Raw genomic sequence first — 12,445 nt, 5'->3', positions numbered from 1 at the left:
GCTGATCTCCTTTAGAATGGACTGGTTGGATCTCCTTGCAGTCCAAGGGACTCAAGAGTCTTCTCCAACACCACAGTTCAAAACCATCAATTCTTCGGCGCTCAGCCTTCTTCACAGTCCAACTCTCCATCTATACATGACCACTGGAAAAACCATAGCCTTGACTAGACGGACCTTAGTCGGCAAAGTAATGTCTCTGCTTTTGAATATGCTATCTAGGTTGCTCATAACTTTTCTTCCAAGGAGTAAGCATCTTTTAATTTCATGGCTGCAATCACCATCTGCAGTGATTTTGGAGCCCCCAAAAATAAAGCCTGCCACTGTTTCCACTGTTTCCGCATCTATTTCCCATGAAGTGATGGGACCGGATGCCATGATCTTCGTTTTCTGAATGTTGAGCTTTAAGCCAACTTTTTCCCTTTCCTCTTTTACTTTCATCAAGAGGCTTTTTAGCTCCTCTTCACTTTCTGCCATAAGGGTGGTGTCATCTGCATATCTGAGGTTATTGATATTCCTCCCGGCAATCTTGATTCCAGCTTGTGTTTCTTCCAGTCCAGCGTTTCTCATGATGTACTCTGAATATAAGTTAAATAAGCAGGGTGCCAATATACAGCCTTGATGTACTCCTTTTCCTGTTTGGAACCAGTCTGTTGTTCCATGTCCAGTTCTAACTGTTGCTTCCTGACCTGCATGCAGATTTCTCAAGAGGCAGGTCAGGTGGTCTGGTATTCCCATCTCTTTCAGAATTTTCCACAGTTTATTGTGATCCGCACAGTCAAAGTCTTTGGCATAGTCAATAAAGCAGAAATATATGTTTTTCTGGAACTCTCTTGTTTTTTCCATGATCCAGCAGATGTTGGCAATTTGGTCTCTGGTTCCTCTGCCTTTTCTAAAACCAGCTTGAACATCAGGGAGTTCACGGTTCACGTATTGCTGAAGCCTGGCTTGGAGAATTTTGAGCATTACTTTACTAGCGTGTGAGATGAGTGCAATTGTGCAGTAGTTTGAGCATTCTTTGGCATTGCCTTTCTTTGAGATTGGAATGAAAACTGACGTTTTCCAGTCCTGTGGCCACTGCTGAGTTTTCCAAATTTGCTGGCATATTGAGTGCAGTACTTTCACAGCATCATCTTCCAGGATTTGAAATAGCTCCACTGGAATTCCATCACCTCCACTAGCTTTGTTTGTAGTGATAGTGTAATGACATTAATTGTGATAACAATGATGTTGTTTAGTCACTAAGTTGTTTCCGACTCTTCTGCAACCCCATGGACTGTAGCCCACCAGGCTTCTCTGTCCATGGGATTTCCCAAGCAAGAATACCTGAGTGGGTTGCCATTTCCTCCTCCAGGAGATCTTCCCAACCCAGGAATCAAACCCTCCTCTCCTGCATTGCAAGTGTATGCTTTACTGCTGTGCCATGTTAATGTGTATGATGTTCTAATATTTTTCCATCATACCCTCCTATTGTTTATTTTCCACCTTTAGTTAATTGTTAGATTAAATTAGAGAAAACCTGTTGAGCATTTTAAGTACAGTTGCATTAGCAATCATTGTCATGTATCTCCACATTTTTAATGTTTCCCCCCTTTAGTTTGTATTTCTTCCTACCCTAAATAAGGATTTCTACCATTTAGTTTCTCAAAATGTCACTTTTAAATAAAATTTAACAAGATGCGAGGTCTAACTCTCCAACGCCTTAACTTGCTCCATTTTTCGTCACATTTTAATATACCACACATGTACTTGTTTTTTAACTATTTATTGACTGTCTCTTCCTTCACTAGAGTTTAAGCTTTACATAGCCAGGGATCTTGTCAGTTTGTCCATTGATATATTGTCATTTTTAGTATCTAAGAGGGATATATTCTTTTCTTTTTTGGTTGATAATGTCAGAGTATCATTTAAATATTTTATACCTTTGTTTCAACATGTATTAGTGTTGGATAATACTTAACACAAATCCATTAGTTTAGAAGCTGAGCTGTTTTATATATGAATGAACTTTTTAGGATGCTGTTTAAAATAGTCCTTTGTTTGTTTGCTCAGAGTATTTCATTGAGTGTGGTATTCATCAACTTGAACAGTGTTGTTCACTATCAAACAACTATAAGTGGTGCTTTTTTTTAAATACAGTAATACCCATCATCTTCAGCTTTCTGAAAAAGCAAAAAATTTGAACAAATATATAAAGCACTAGCATTGATGAAAATGATCAGGAGCCGAAGAGGCAAAGATGGCCTCATTGGGATGAAACTTCATGGCTTAGGACCATGCTTCACAGTGTGGTGTGTGGACCTGTTAATTACTGGGCTGTGCTTTTCATTTTTATGAGGACTTGGTAAACTTGTTCCTAATTTCTCCAGTTAGTTTCAACAAGGGAGTATAGTCTGGTTTAAGAGCAAACGAAGCAACAAATGTTAGTCAGTGCTAGTGCCGTCACTGAAGATTAGTTGGCATTTGTTATACCAAAAAAAAAAAAAAAAATGTGATGTAGTCGCCAAAATAAATAAACCCTTTTGCTTGATAAGGGAGGTTCTGACTCCAAAGTGGAAAACAGCAAGTAAAAGAGAGAGAACGTCTGTGCTTAGAGGTTAAGTATTATGACAAGTTATTGATAATCAAAGAGCAGATGACAGTTTAAAATGTGAGAACTAGGGCTTCCAGGCTACTTTGACTATACGCTGAAGGGTCAGGTGGGCTTGTAGAACTTACTGTTGTCTGAGGCTGTCACAATGATCATTATTAACAGGTTAAATTATTTTCAGTACATATAATGTCAGGGATCTGTGTTAAAATTTAGAGTTTTACTACTTTCATTTAAAATTTTTTGATATTTAAAAGTATTCATTTTTATCCATTATATCTCATTCCCTGGTCATTCCAGGGAAGCACATGGCATATTCAAATTTGGTTTAACATTATGGGTCTATACTGGGATGGGTATTGATAATATCAGTTGGGGAAAATGGAACAGGGCTGATCAAAATATAGAGATTACAGTTTTGGTGTGTGTGTGTGTGTGTGTGTGTGTGTGTGTGTGTGTGTGTGTGTGTGTGTGTTGCCATGCCACACTGCATGCAGGATCTTAGTTCCCTGATGAGAGAGTCAACCTGTGCCCCCTGCAGTAGAAGCATGGAGTGCTAACCACTGGACTACCAGGAAGTTCTCACAGCAATTGCGGTGGGTTTTTTTTTCCATTTAAAAGAGAATATTTATTTTTGATTGTACTGGATCTTCATTCCTGTGCACGGACTTTCTCTAGTTGTGGCAAGTGGGCTCTTTGTTGCTGTGTGTGAGCTTCTTGTGGCTGTAGCTTCTCTTGTTGCCGAGCACAGGCTCAGTAGTTGTGGCCTGAGGGCTTAGTTGCTCTGGCAGCATGTAGAATCTTCCCGGACCAGGGGTCAAACCCATGTCCCCTACATTGTCAGGTGGATTCCTACCTACTATACCAACAGGGAAGTCCTGATTACAGTTTTTAAAGTGATCTTTAAGTTGCTTTTACTCTATTGTATAAAAACTGTGGCTTGAGCTTTTCAAGGGCTTTAAGTCTCATAAGGCCAAAAGTAATAATGTATGTATCTGTTTTATTCTTTTGGGCTTTTTCTGTCCCACACTTGACCTTTGGTGTGAAACAGCTGCTGTAGTGATTCTTGGAGTGGTGGTAGTGGAGAAGAGGGGGTGTTAAGCTCCTGGGCTGCCTTTTCATGTTACACAGATACTTTCCTGGACCCCGGTAGTAAGCCCCAGTTCTAGGGGAGAGGAAATCTCAAGAATAATTCCTCACAGCACTGAAGTGGGAGAAAGTTTAACTTCTGTCACTCTATCTTCAGTGCAGGGTGACGCATCCTAGCTGTTGCAGTTTCTCAACCATAGTATTATGACATACGGGAATGTCACTCCATTGTGTGGTGCTTCCCAGTGTCTTGTTGTTGACAATAGTTGACTCCGAAATTGGTCAGTGGTCTTCTTACCCCCCAAAGTAGTAAATTACGATGGATTCATATCACTTTGATTCATTTGTATTCATAAGGAAAGAGAGAAAGGAAGGTGCTGTCTAGACTGTAGAGCCACTGGACAGCTATGCCAGTTCTGAAAGTGTTAAATCATGTTTTTTTAATCACCATATTTAGATATATCAGGATCTTTCACACTGGGTGTATAAACCATTTGGATCTCTTAGAAGAGCTCAAATTTCTCTGAGTTTTCTAGACTTAAGCTAACACACGTGAGGGCTAGATAGAATTTTCAGGTTATTCTAGATTTGGGATGCTCTCAAACATTTAGATTGTGGGCCTGCCTGGTCGTTCTGCCTTGGAGCACAGATGTGCTTCTGTTTTATGCAGTCTGGGAATAAAGTGCATATTTACAGATCAACTGAGATCATGCGTCATGGGGTAGGTGTTAAATATTGAGAGAAGAATCATTTTAGGCATATTAAATTTACTCAGAAAATTAATTTTTACTCTTCAAGTAGTTCTGATACTTAACCGTTAGGGAGATCAGACCTTTATTAACAATTTTGAATGCCCATATTCCTCCCTACTTTAGCATATCTGAAATCAAGATATGTCAGTGGAGTGTTGTTGTTTAACTGGTAGCTATTTTCCTTTCTTAGTGTTACATAAAATAATACAATTTATGGTGTGTCTTAGATTCAGAGAACCATGATACACTTGTAATATGTGTAATTACTTTTCTCGTACCTCTCCAATTCAGGAACAGACAGGGTGATATTTGGCTGTGAACCTTTGGAACTGTTAGTTTTTCAGCCCCCTCAGCTCCCAGTGGTTTGTGGGTAGTTCTGCTTCTTTAGTTACCTTCTGCAGATATTTTCCAGTTATCTCCCATTACCTCAGTTTGAGGCTATTATTTTACCGCTGTCTGGAGAAGGCAATGGCACCCCACTCCAGTACTCTTGCCTGGAAAATCCCATGGACGGGGGAGCCTGGTAGGCTGCAGTCCATGGGGTCGTGAACAGTCGGACACAACTGAGCGACTTCACTTTTACTTTTCACTTTCATGCATTGGAGAAGGAAAGGGCAGTGTTCTTGGCTGGAGAATCCCAGGGACGGGGGAGCCTGGTGGGCTGCCGTCTACGGGGTCACACAGAGTCACACACGACTGAGGTGACGCAGCAGCAGCAGCAGGGAAGTAGCCAGTGTTGCCCTGATGGTCTAATGAGCTGGTGGTATCTTTGCTTTTGCTAGAGTTCAGTCCTAATGCAGGTATTTCACATCTACTTTTAACACTTAGTCTTCAAAGTTAGGAAGTGAATGCTTCCTCATGTGATAATAGCTTTCTGTTGATAGATGTTGCTTGGTATGATTTCTAAACAGTTACACTGGTTCTTCACATCCCGGAGTATGAATTTTCCTGTATTTTTACATTGAACTCTTTAAGTCCTCCTTTTTTAGCTTCTTTGCTCATAGTCAGGGTTCTTAGAACCAGTTTTTTAGAAGAGCCAGAGCACCACTGGGGAAATTGCTTACTCAGAAACATTTCCTGCTCTCTCTAATGAATTATTGTTCTGTGAAGGATACACCTAAGAGTGAATTCCCTGTTTTTATGAGCCTACCGAATACACCGTTTGACCTTCTACCTTCTTTTTTTAGTACACGGGTGAATCACTGGTTTTTATTGTGTGCTTAGTAAGTACTCATTAACACCTCTCCCCCTTGTTAGTCCTGTCTTGTCTTTCTACTGCAGAGATAAGGATGTGCAAGGTAGTTTATTGCCTGGTAGCAGACAGTAAGGGACTGGCATGGCTTGTCTTTTAATGTATTGACTCCACCCCCTCTGTTAAAAAACATGCTCCAGCGAATGTCTTGAAATGTTTGAAAAAATATGCAGTGTTTGAAAGAACAAACACAAAATCCCTTGTAATTCCAAAGAGTTGGATGGTTCTCATTTGAGTTTGTGGGCAAAATATTGGCCCCGGCGGCAGCTGGCTGAAATCTTGGCTGGAATTGGAGATTCCAGATTGGAGATTCTTCCACATGACATGTGGTTATTGGCAGGAGGCCCTAACCTTACCCTGCTGACCTCTGAATTGGGTTGTTCACAGTATGGAAAGTGATTCTAAAGAGAACAACCAAGACATAACTCACAATCTTTTATAACCTAATCTTGGGAGTGACATACCTTCCTTTTCTGCTGTATTGGTTACACTGACCAATGTAACCAATGGTACTGTGTGGGAGGATGTGACTACCAGGAAGCAGTTACTTGGAGATTCTCTTGGAGTTTGTCTACCGCAGGCCCCTTTCTTTGTGGACATACAAGTAGTAGTATTGGGGTGGGAAAAACTTTTCCTTTTCTTCAGCACTGGTCCCATTGTCTTTTAGGGATGATTACACCAATGCAATTCTTAGATTGCCTTTGTATTCTGTTTCTTTTGGTAGCTGGTTATGCAAACTGACCTTCTTTTGTATCCTGATTCAGTGACAAGGGCTGTCTTCCCTGTCTTATGTGAAGTTCTCAAGGTCTGGAGGATTTCCACAGCATTGTTTCCCAAACTGTGGTCATTGAAACAAGACTTTCCCAAGATGCCCTACACTGAGAGGATTCCATTACTTTGGAAACCTGTATGTTATCTTCTTCCCCTTAGAGAATCGTCATGCAAGTTAGTATATCAGACATCTCTGAGAATTCCTGCTTTAAAAAAAAAAAAATTATTTTTTTTTAGTCTTTTTTTGAAAAAAAGTGTTTTTGAAAATTGACTTAATCACAGAACCTACAGGATTTGTTGACTTTAATTGAAAGTGAAAAGCGTTAATCACACAGTCCTGTTTGATTCTTTGCAACCCCATGAACTATATATAGCCTACCAGGCCCCCTCTGTTCCTGGGATTTCCCAGGCAAGAATACTGGAGTGGGTTGCCATTTCCTTCTCCAGGGGATCTTCCTGACCCAGGGATCGAACCCAGGTCTCCTGCACTGCAGGCAGATTCTTTACAGTCTTGAGCCACCAGGGTAGCCCCTGTTGACTTAAGTAAAGTTAAAACCCTCTTCTGCATAGACACTTTTCACAAATATATTCCTTCTTTATTCAAAACATTGTTTAGGCAGCTTTATTTCTATGTTTTCAATAATTAAAAATTTTCTAAACTAATTTTTAGTTTGTAATTCTGCATTTTGGAAGGCAACAGGTCAGAAATTGCAGTTAATATCTTATTTTCCTTGTTGCTAGCAATTTTGATATTGTACCATTTGAGGAAAAGTTTTCACTTTTGCCAATTAAAAGTGCCATTGAGTCTCAACAAAAAAGGGAGGAGTTTTCTAATCTGTAGAGGTGTTAGATGTTTGTAGGGTTATTGAAAGATGTTATGAATTGTAAAGATCTAGAAAACTACAAACATTGCTGTATTGATAGTGATATTCCACTGTTTAGAAAAATCAAAAACTAGCTTTTAAGTAGAGTTGTTTGAAGTTCTGAATAGGAATCCATGCTCGTGTGCTTGCTTTTTTTTCTTTCCTGAACACTTACTATGTACAATTTTATTTATTTTTAAACAAACTTGTAATTAATTGGTGGCTGTGCTGGGTCTTCATTGCTGTGCTCAGGCTTTCTCTCGTGGTGCACAGGCTTCTGACTTTGGTGGATTGTCTTGTGGGCATGGGCTCTTGTGGGATCTCCCTGGGGCAGGGATCAAACCCATGTTCCTTGCATTGGCAGGCTGATTCTTAACCACTGGACCACCAAGGAAGTCCTGTTTGTGTACTTTAACCCCCAAAAAAAAATATTCATTAGGAATCTTTATAATGTTGCATGCACTTCTAATAACATTGGTTATTTTGCTTTAAACCCATAAATTATGGACTGTTGTGGTTTTTATTTTGCTTTGTTGTGTCATGAAAAAGAATGTCGAGTGATGATAATAAGGGAAGAATTGAACAATAAAAGCTATACAAAAAAGAATGCAAATACATAGCCATTTCAGGGCATCTAGTGTGTGAAAAAAATAACTTTATGTAATCTCAGGCTGTGATATGTTATATTCTGGTGTTGAAAGATTAAATTATATGTGGATGATACTGTCTTAAGAAAACAAATAGCTGTAAATTTAAATTATTTTAAACTTTTTCAAAAGATGTTTTCTATAGTTCTTCTGGAAAATATTTGTCTGAAATGATGCATTCTTTAAGAGTTATGGAAAACTATGACTGTTATCATTGAAAAGCAGTAAAGGAAGCCCTGCTTAAACTTTTAAGCATTTATAACCTTATAACTTGGTAGCTATCTTATAGCATCAATGGTTACAAATATATTTAAAAATAATTTAATAATTGTGAATTACAGGAAAGCAGTAAAAAATTTGAGAATCAGGCATGTAAAATATATAGCTATAAGGGGTTTATAAAGGAAAAGGCACAAGCATTTGGGGAAAATTTAATCAGGATTCAGACTGTATGACTACAAGGATATTATATTGTAAGAAAAAAAAGTACAAAGTTACTAATGATACTCTTTTTTTTTTTTTTTTTAGAAACGACTACAGAAAGAACTGTTGGCTTTGCAAAATGACCCACCTCCTGGAATGACTTTAAATGAAAAAAGTGTTCAAAATTCAATTACACAGTAAGTATTTTAAGTTTTAAAGTACTTGTTTTTCTTTTGTTATCAATGTAAGTATGAATATATACTCATTTTAAAAATACAGAATTATTTTCTGTATGTCAGAATTATTTTCATATTTTATCTGATTCTCTCCCACTGAGAAGTAAATACAGTAAACATATCTTATTCTGTGCATTTAAATACACAGTTTTATTTTATAAAAGTTTCCTGCTGATGAAGTAGCATGTTAAAAACTTTGGCCTGAGTTTGCTAGGGAGTGTTCTTCACCTGTGATAGAGTAGTTTGGTATGAGGTTATTTATCAGATTTTTCAAAAACATTTGAGGCTCTGAAGTGAACTTTGGCCACCTGATGCGAAGAGCTGACTCATTTGAAAAGACCCTGGTGCTGGGAAAGATTGAGGGCAGGAGGAGAAGGGGATGACAGAGAATGAAATGGTTGGATGGCATCACCAACTCGATGGACATAGGGTTTGGGTGGACTCCGGGAGTTGGTGATGGACAGGGAGGCCTGGCGTGCTGTGGTTCATGGGGTCGCGAGGAGTCGGACAGGACTGAGCAACTGAACTGAACTGAAGTGAATAAACCATCAAGAGGTGCACCTCTCTGCTTGTCCCCTGAACATACAGCGTGGTTGCTTTCTTTATAGGAGCATTAGCTAAGTGAATGTCACACCCTCAGTATTCTCAGATGATAGATTAGAGACTTGCATGAGGATGAAAATGTGAAGGGTAGAAGGAGGACACAGAAGTATCCTCTGATTCAGCTCCTTCCTTGAGAGTGGAGCAGAAGTTTCTTCCCAGATATGTGCCAAGAATAGTAGAGAGATATGGGTTCCTTTAAAATGAGCATTTTTTAAAAAGAGAGCATTCCCCCTCTTAAAAATGAGCATTTGAATTAGTTTGAAATGTTTTTGAGAGTATCATCCTAAGATTTCACAACTGACTGGTCTGTCCACTCCTTTGATTTAACAGTTCCACTGGAAAAAGGTAAATGTAGTAAAATGGGAGATTTTTAAGTAATTGACTTTGTCCTTAAAAAAGAAAGGAAAAAATCCTAAAATGAAAAGGGATATAAGCCAACAAGATAAAAATTTCCTGTAGACCAACTTGTAGAACAAATTGAACAATTCGAATATTTAGTGATACAGAGACCAGAGAGCAGGAGTGACCAAAACTTACACAACAGGGACATACTTATTTTCAGAAGAAACAATTTTTGGTTACCTTTGACCATGGCATTTTGTCAGTAATTAAAACAGGAGTCAAGCTTTAAGAACAGGAATATTAAGAAAGGATCTTTTGAATGAAATGAATTGCAAACCAAATATTAACCTGGTTAAAAGAGATGCATGTAATTAACAGGAAATAAACACTAATTTTAAAATAATATACTTTTTTCTGTTGAGTTCTTTAGTTTCTTTGATCAGGGCAGGGCAGAAGCTGAAACAAAAGAGGAATCAGAGATATGCGAAAGAGCAATGTTTTGATATAACTTCTAACCTAGTTTGAAAAAACTATGCAGGGAATTCCTTGGCAGTCTGGTGGTTAAGACTTGACAACTATCAACTCCTAGGGCCCAGTTTCAGTCCCTGGACTGGGAACTTAAGATCCCATAAGCTGCACAACGTGGCCAAAAAGAAAAAAAAAATATTTAAGTGGGATCATATGAAATGGGTGATATGAGTAAGGAAGATGAAGTAAGCCCATTATGTTTTATGGAAGACAATTTGGTAGCATGTATTAAGACCTTAAAAAATATGAGAATCATGTTCTTTGACCTAATATGCTATCCTTTGACCTCTCTGCTCTCCTAAGGAAGGAACAGAGATACTGAAAGATCGGCTTAGAACTATTGTGGTCTCTCAATGTAGCTCAGTGAAGTGGCACCCCTTGAGTTAACTCCGTAGTCATCATGTAAGGCGAAAATTTTATATAGTCATAATTGCCTTTGAAAACCCTTGAGAGAGGCTGTATTGGTATATATCCTGTCTTAATATATCCATCAAAGCTAATTTCCCCTTCATATATTTGTCTTTTTCTGACTTCACTTAGTATGATAATCTTTAGGTCTTTGGGTCCATCCATATTGCTACAAATCGCAATATTTCATTCTTTTTTGTGGCTGAATAATATTCCATTGTATACATGTACCACATCTTTATTTTTTCATTTTTTTTGATTGAAGTATAGTTGATCTACAATATTGTGCCAATCTCTGCTGTACAGCATAGTGAATCAGTTACACACACACATATATGTATATTCTTTTTTTATATTATTTTCCATATGATTTATCACAGATATTGAGTATAGTTCCTTGTACTGTACTTTAGGACCCTGTTGCTTATCCATTCTGAATGTAGTAGTCTGCATCTGCCAACCCCAGATTCCCAGTCCATCTCTCCCTCCCCCACCATGTCTGTTCTCTTTATCTATGAGTCTGTTTCTGTTTCATAGATAAGTTCATTTGTGCCATATTTTAGATGCCACATATCAGTGATACCATATGGTATCTGTCTTTCTTTTTCTGACTTCACTTAGTATCAAAGTAAAAGTGTTAGTCACTCAGTCACTCATCTGACTCTGCGATTCCATGAACTGTAGTCTGTCAGGCTCCTCTGTCCATGGAGTTCTCCAGGCAAGAATACTGGAGTGGGTTTCCATTCCCTTCTCCAGGGGATTGTCCCAACCCAGGTATCGAACCTGGGTCTCCTGCACTGGGGCCTGATTCTTTACCATCTGAGTCACCAGGGAAGCCTGTGATAATCTCTAGTTGTATCCATACTACTGCAGATGGCACTATCTTGTTTTTATTTATGCCTGAGTAGTATTCCGTTGCATATGTGGACCACATCTATATCCATTCAGCTGACGATGGACATTCAGGTTGTTTCCATGTTTTAGCTGTTGTGAACAGTGCTGCTGTGAACATAGTGGTCCATGTATTGTTTTGAATAAAGGTTTTGTCCAGGTATATTCCCCAGAGTGGGATTGCTGGATCCTATAGTATCCTCTTTTTAGTTTCTGCAGAACCTCCATACTGTTTTCCAAAGTGGCTTTACCAAATTACATTCCCACCAGCAGTGTAGGAGGTGTGTATAGATGATGTACCACATCATCTTTATTCCTTGGTCTGTTGATGGGCTTCAAGGTTACTTCCATGTTTTGAATGTTGTAAATAGTGCTGCTGTGAACATTGGGGTGCATTTATCTTTTCTGAGTTAGAGTTTTAATCTTTTCCAGCTACTTGCCCAGGAGCGAGCTTGCTGAATCATATGGTAGTTCTTTTTTTTCATTTTTTTAAGGAAACTAAACTTCATACTATTTCCTTAGTGGCTGTACCGATTTACAGTCCCACAAATAGTTTAAGAGAATTCCCTTTTCTCCACACCCAGCATTTCTTATTTGTAAACTTTTTGATGATGGCCCTTCTGACTTGTATGAGGTGACATCTCATTATAATTTTGATTTCCTTTTTTCTAATAATTGGTGATTTGGAGCATCTTTTCATGTTCCTTTTCATCTGTGTGTGTTCTTTGGAGAAATGTTTATTTAGGTCTTTGCCTATCATTTGATTGCTTTTTTAGCAGGAGGAGGTTAAACCCCTGTCAGTCTCATTGCTTTCTTGTGAGGGGAAGTTAAGCCCCTGACAATCTCATTGTTTGCAAATATTTTCTCCCAGCCCATAGATTGTCTTCTCATTTTGTTGATGGTTTCCTTTGCTGTGCAAAAGCTTGTAAGTTTGATTAGGAGGAATGACCTGGTTTTTATTAAAAAGAGTAGGTTTTTTGTTTTTGTCTTTTTAATGCAGTTTTTGCATTGCATTTTATTTACTGTGTACTGGTTTGGGTGTTAGGAATATGC

General features: G+C 38.5%; 1 protein-coding gene across 1 annotated transcript in view; it reads left to right on the top strand.

Annotated features, from left to right (window-relative positions):
- Nucleotides 1-12,445, top strand: part of UBE2W (ubiquitin conjugating enzyme E2 W) — a 66,529-nt gene that overhangs the window by 23,391 nt on the left and 30,693 nt on the right. Inside the window, exon 2 of the mRNA XM_068983288.1 lies at nucleotides 8,490-8,581. Coding sequence (XP_068839389.1) covers nucleotides 8,490-8,581 — 92 coding nt within the window. The remainder of the gene's footprint in view (nucleotides 1-8,489; nucleotides 8,582-12,445) is intronic.

Source organism: Capricornis sumatraensis, chromosome 11 (genome assembly GCF_032405125.1).
Source record: "Capricornis sumatraensis isolate serow.1 chromosome 11, serow.2, whole genome shotgun sequence".
Classification (NCBI taxonomy): domain Eukaryota; kingdom Metazoa; phylum Chordata; class Mammalia; order Artiodactyla; family Bovidae; genus Capricornis; species Capricornis sumatraensis.
This window is presented reverse-complemented; position numbering and strand designations above follow the sequence as displayed.